Source organism: Elephas maximus, chromosome 10, assembly GCF_024166365.1.
Source record: "Elephas maximus indicus isolate mEleMax1 chromosome 10, mEleMax1 primary haplotype, whole genome shotgun sequence".
NCBI classification, from domain to species: domain Eukaryota; kingdom Metazoa; phylum Chordata; class Mammalia; order Proboscidea; family Elephantidae; genus Elephas; species Elephas maximus.
In genome coordinates this window covers 25,713,677-25,720,636 of record NC_064828.1, presented here as the reverse complement: position 1 = coordinate 25,720,636, position 6,960 = coordinate 25,713,677, and the positions used below count along the sequence as shown (strand labels likewise).

The following is a 6,960-nucleotide window of genomic DNA, read 5'->3' as shown; positions in this document are numbered from 1 at the left end:
AAATTCATGTCATGCAATAGGTTTCTTTTTTTTTTTTGTATACAAAGCCATGCATTTAAATGTGATTCCTAAGTCAGTACCTCCAAGTAATATTGCCTTCTGATTTTCGATATCTGTTTCTATATTTACATTGTCAGCCATAAAATAGGAAGAATATGCTGATGAATGTTAAGAAAAACGATTCAAATGGAGAGTTTTATCACAGTGCTCACAGGACTTTACCAATGCTCAGTAAATTAGTGTAATTATGATGGAGAAATAAAACCAGTTTGAAGACACCCTTCCTTTCTTTCTCCCTTCTTCCCCTCTCTCCTTCCTTCCTTACTCCCTCCTTCCCTCCCTTTTTTCCTTGCTTCCTTTTTTCCTTCCTTCCTTCCTTTCTTTTCAAAAATCAATTGTCCTTTAGCATAGTCATGGTTTCAAGATGGTACACAGAATGTGAGTTGACTTTTTTGAAATTTTTCATGTTTGAAGATTCAAAAAATCCAAGTAATTACTGTGGCTTGGCTTCTTTTGTCTGTACACAAGAAAGGGGCCCTGGTGGCACAGTATTTAAGCACTAGACTGATAAGCCAAAGGTCAATGGTTTGGACACAACAGCAGCTCAGCAGGAGAAAGATGTACCAGCCTGCTTCCTCATTCTTTATAGAGTCTTTCTACTCTGTCTTAGGGGGTCGCTATGGGTCAGAATGGACTGGTTGGCAATGGGTTTTTATATACAAGGGCGGAATGTTGATGTAACAATTTGTATTTCATCAATCATTATTCTGCCTACTAAAACTGTATTGTATTAATTCATTCATGCACACAATCATTCCTATTAGTATTATTTATAAATCTATTCATTAATTTGGCAACTATTTTTTGAGCTTTTATAAGCAGGCCCTTTGTAAGACCCATGCTTAAGTGTGGTGAGAAAAAAAAAAAAGGTTTGTTCCTTTGCTTGTGGAGGTTAGAATCATATTTAATTACCTGAGAGGTTATAACTTCAGCTTCCTTATTTTAAAATACATAGCAACTAAATGATTAATAAAACAATTTTTTATGCATTTTTATTTTGAGTTGATTGTTTTTGCTCCTCCCTTGGATAATAAAGAATGTCTTAGACTACCCTCTGATCTTTGGAGCCTCTGCTATTACATCTTTCTCTGGTAACTCCATGTAGTAAGGTTTGGTTTATTTTAGGAGATTAAAGTTAAAGAAAATATATGGCCAATTACAAGAACACACAAGAGAGATTAGCCTGCTTATGAGGCTTCTTAGCCTAGTACTAGGCAAAAGTAATAAAAAAAAAAAAGTTGGAAATTTTGTGGAGTGATTTCAGCAACATGCTGAAAAGTTCATTTCTTAGCATCCTTCAACACTTCACTGGTACTTGTATTTCCTAAGAGGGAATTTAATCTCCTTTAACATAAGGCTTTCATTACCATGGAAATGGAATCCTTCATAATCACCTCCAACCAGCACTGGTATGCCCATTTTCCAGTAAAGGTGGCATTTGAAGATGTGGCCTCTCAAACTTGCACTAGTAAGAACTCACTCAATATACTTTTCCCAGAGTCATCGTTGTTTTCAAAGTTTTATTTAAAAAGTGAATTTATCAATTTATAAGCTTTTTGACTTTTTTTTTTTAAATAATGAATATACATTGGTGAACAAAAGCTTTTTAAGTTGGACAACAAAGGCAGAAAACATTTAAATAATTTTATGGAAAATTTGACACAAATAAAAAGGAAAACAATAAACTAAAATGTTTGCAAGGTATCTGTAAAAAAGGATAATACCTGAATAGCTAATGCATCTTTATAGGTAAATAATAAGAAGATGGCTAGCCCAGTAGAAAAAGGGTCAAAAGATATGGATAGGCTATTGAGGAGAAAAAAAATACAAACGGCCAATTAGTGAATGAATAAATGGCCAACCCCATTAATAATGGCTAAATGCATGGAAACATCATTCAGATGTACTTTCATGAAGCAAATAAGACAAAAACTGTGATATGTTGTCTTGCCAGGAATGGGATAGGTGAAGAACGGGCATTCTCATACACCAATTTAGTGTGAAGAGTTGTGATATAACAAACAGAAAGTTTCTGCAGCGTATACTTATAATGAGATATCTTAAATAAATAAGTATACTCATAAAGTTTTAGTTAAAAATATGGCTATTTATAATAACATGGAAAACTGAAAACATTCACTTCATAAAATATCAAAAATATATTTTCAAAAGCTGGTATAAAATCACTCTGTTGATATGTAAATACATTTATGATAATCATTGACTGGTGTGTTATAAAATAATATGTACAGTACATACATATAGTGATACATATATCCTTTAATTAGAGCACACAGGGATAATACATACATTTTTTAATGTATGTATAGGTATTATACCTGTGTGTTCTAATTAAAGATAATTTTTAATTTTATCATATAACTTATTTGACTTTTGTAAGTTAAAAAAATAGAACCTTATCAATTAAAAAGAGCCTTACTTTTTTTTTAAATCTGATAGAAAAAATGTTGTTTATATGTCTCCTTGAGTCCATTCCAACTCCCAGCCACCCATACTATAGAGTACAACTGCCCCATAGGGTTTGTTAGCCTGTAATCTTTATGGAAGCAGACCATTTTTGTACTTTAGAACAGTTGGTGGGTTTGAACTGCCAACCTTTCTGTTAGCAGCTGAGTGGTTAGTCACTCCACCAACAGGCCTCCTTCGTTAATATGATAAGAAATGCTCATGACAAAAAAAAAAAAAAAAAAAAACCTGAGGAAATACAGAATTATACACAGAATAAAATGACTCTCTTCCAGAGATAGTGTCATAGATTGAATTGTGTTCCTACAAAATATCTGTTAACTTGGCTATGCCATGATCCCCAGTATTATGTGATTGTCCAACACTTTGTCATCTGATGTGATTTTCCTATGTATTATAAATCTTATCACTATGATGTTAATGATATGGATTAGCAGAAGTTATACTGATGAGATCCACAACATTAGATTGTGCCTAAACTAATCTCTTTTGAGATATAAAATGGAGAAGCAAGCAGAGAGACGTGGGGATCTCATACCACCAAGAAAAAAGAGCAGGAAAAAAGAGCATCCTTTGGACCCAGGGTCCCTGTGCTGAGAAGCTCCTGAACAAGGGAAGATTGATGACAAGGACCTTCTTCTGGAGCACACAGAGGGGCCTTCTTCCAGAGCAGACAGAGAAAGCCTCTCCCTGGAGCTGATGTCCTGAATTTGGACAGTTAGCCTCCTAAACTGTGAGACAATAAAATTTTGTTCATCAAAGTCATCCACTTGTAGTATTTCTGTTATAGCAGCACTAGATGACTAAGACAGACAACCACCCTTAACATTGTCATAGGGATGTGAAAAGTTTTCTATGTATATATAAAACCTAGAAACCTAGTGCTGTTGAGTCTATTCTGAGTCTTAGCGACCCTGTCTGTTGCAATTTTAAAAAGAGACCTCTGTGGAAGTCATTTTAGCAAGTGAGTTTCATGCCCCTATAGCACTTTTCTTTCATTTTGAGTAAAGAAAGTGAGTTTTGAACAGTTAAGAATGTTTATTTTGCCCGATGCAGGTTTCATCAGCTATCTGGATGAAGGGGCCTGATGAGCTTGGAATCCTAAAAGGGAACAGATACAAGAGAAGCAATTAACTGACATTTGGTGAACAAAGGAAAGTAGGTCCTTTACCATCTTGACAATTTTGACCAAGGTGTGAAAGCATCTTTGTTGTTGCTATTAGCTGCTGTTGAATCAGTTCCGACTCATGATGACCACGTGTGAGCAGAGTATAACTGATCCATATGGTTTTCCATGTTGTGACCCTTTGGAAGCAGATTGCAATATCTGTCTTCTGAGAATCCTCTGGGAGGGTTTAAACTGCCAACCCCTAGTCTAGTAGTCAAGTACTTAACTGCACCCGCTAAGGAACGTATGGAAGGCAATTTATTGCTCTACAGTGACTTCCTGTCTTCTCTTCCAGAAATAGAGTGCTACATGCAATGACTTAACTCTCCCCCAGGTCAGGATTTTTTGGGAATTTCTGTCCAGAGAATGAGCCACTTCCGTTTCTTGATCAATGGAATCAAAAGTAGGGTGCACATATGTATCCCAGCAGGTAAGGTGCTCAAATGTGAGAAACATATTAGTAGTTCATTCTTGCTTAAACTTCAATTATATTTTATATTGCATGTAATATTTTAGTGAATATGTACATGTATATAATTTATGGGTAATAGAATAAACCTGGTCATAACCTTTTGCTATTAGAGAGGTGCAATGAAAAAAATCTGGAGACCACATTTCTAAAGGCAAGATTCCTATGATGTTGCATCCAGGTGTACTTTATTCTGGCATCCTGTTTAACTTCTTCATAATTATCCTAGTAAATTAATTTTCATACCAAGTAAAAACTTAAAAATTTACCAAAATAGAACTGTTTTATTTCTCAGATTAAAAAAAAAAAAAATCTGAGGCTCTTAAGAAACAGTTTTTTCTAGTGCTTTCTTCAAAGAACATAGATATAATTGGCCAGTAAAATAAAACCACTTCTCTCTCGACTGCTATGAAGCTAAAAATACATTTAGATCTACAAATATTATCGAACACAATCTATGTGCAATGTGCTTTGAAAAACAAACAAAGAAAAACAAAGGACAAAACATGGTCCCTTTCCTTCAGAATCATAAAATATGTTACATAAATTATAGGCAAGAAAGGTTGATCATATCAGCAAATATGACATTTTTTGTGTACTTCATACTGACGATCACATATTAAATTCACTCAATGTCAGAGTCATTGGGTGAAGAAGAGCCATCACAACTTTATAAATAGTTTAAATTAATAATGCTTAAAAAAAGATAAAAAATGACATTAATTATATTATCTCAAATATTTATTTACATGCTTGAATGCAAATAGATGCCACTAAAGTTTATGAAATATCCTCCTCTGTTAAGTAGGATGAGAAAATACTTTGGTATTTTGTCTACCATGTTAATTCGCATATAGAAATATTTTCATCATTGATGGAAAAAAGACATAGTACTGAATGTCTATGGGTCTGACAGCTATTTTAAGGATTTCACCTAATATAACAATTCTTACAGCAATTATATGAAGCATATATCATTGTTCCCCTGATTTACAGAGGCAAAGATTGAAGCACAGGAACTTAATGAACATGTCCAAGGTCATACTGCTAGAAATTACAAGAGATAGAATTTCAAGCCTATCAGTTTGACTCTAGAGCTTCATTATCCTATTTACTAGGAATTTTTAAATGGTGGAGGTGAGGGGTAAAAATTGTATTTTCAGAATATAGCTGCTATGCTGTGATGCAGAGATGAAAGCCAAGCACACGCAGTCTCTACAAAAGAAATGGCTACAGACAATGTGTATTTGCATGCTTAACAGGATCTAAAGGAGCTCCGATGGTGCAATGGTTAAGCTCTCAGCTGCTAACTGAAAGGTTGTCAATCCGAACCCACAAACAGCTCCACAAGAGAAAAGACCTGGCTTTCTATTTCTGTAAGGATTACACCTAGGAAAGCCTATGAGGCAGTTCTACTCTGTCCTACAGAATCCACTGAGCCTGAATCTACTCAACTGCACATAACAACAGCACGAAAATCTAGAGTAAATAAGTATATAGAGTAAGGTTTGATGCCAGGCTTGGTTTTGCTCACTTACTCCCACAATCCTATGATATTATCTCTAATTCCATGTCTTTACAGGACATTTCCTGACCTGATCTCAGGAACTTGAAATCATGGACCAAGGAAATAACTCAAGAGTGACTGAATTTGTGTTGCACAGTCTTTCAGGTCCTCGAGAGATACAACTTTTCTACTTTGCATTTTTCACACTTTTTTATTCATCCACTGTGCTGGGAAACCTACTCATTGTGCTCACAGTCCTCTCTGAACCTGCACTACACACACCCATGTACTTCCTGCTCAGTAACCTCTCCTTCATTGATGTGTGTCTATCCACTTTTGCCGCACCCAAAATGATTGTTGACTTCCTCAAGGAGCACAAGACCATCTCCTTTGAGGGCTGCATGGCCCAGATATTCTTTCATCATGCCTTTGCCGGTGGTGAAATGATGCTCCTTGTGGCCTTGGCATATGACAGATATGTAGCCATATGTCGACCCCTGCACTATGCAGCCATCATGAGTGTACGCAAGTGTACAGGCCTTGTTGTGGGCTCCTGGCTCATTGGGGTCCTACACTCGGTAAGCCAGTTGGTTTTCATAGTAAACCTTCCATTCCGTGGTCCAAATCAAGTGGACAGCTTTTTCTGTGACCTTCCTTTAGTCATCAAACTTGCCTGCACTGATACCTATATCTTTGAGAAACTAATGTTTTTAGACAGTGGTCTAATAGCTATGAGCTCTTTTGTGCTCTTGCTCATCTCCTACACAGTCATCCTGGTCACTGTGAGACAATCCTCAGCAAGCATGGCCAAGGCCTGGGCCACCCTGACTGCCCATGTCACTGTGGTGAGCCTTTTCTTTGGGCCTGGCATTTTCATCTATGCCTGGCCTTTTAGCAGCTTCCTAGTGAATAATATCCTCTCAATATTCTATGTTGTTTTCACCCCTCTCTTAAACACCATTATTTACACATTCAGAAATAAGGAGATAATATCAGCAATGCAGAAACTGAGTAGAGAACAAGTAAGTTCCTAAAGGTTTCTTGGCTTTCCCTTGTGGTAATGACAACCATACTAAAGGCATCCACTTATATCCTTTGCTGTATTTGAACTAAGCAATTAAATACTTGGAGGTAATTTCTTTTGGTATAGGAATGGTATTTGTTGCAATGTGAACTCTACCAACTATCCAAACTTAAGGACTAAATAGTGAATATTTTTGGTGAACTCAGAAACCAAATTACGTTCATGTACTTAACCATGTAAATGCA

General features: G+C 36.0%; 1 protein-coding gene across 1 annotated transcript; it reads left to right on the top strand.

Moving 5' to 3' along the window:
- The first annotated feature begins 5,801 nt into the window (after nucleotides 1-5,801).
- On the top strand, nucleotides 5,802-6,725 carry LOC126084449 (olfactory receptor 4K15-like). The gene has a single exon (XM_049899037.1). It carries the CDS (start codon nucleotides 5,802-5,804, stop codon nucleotides 6,723-6,725), a length of 924 nt encoding a protein of 307 aa, XP_049754994.1.
- Nucleotides 6,726-6,960: the final 235 nt, after the last annotated feature.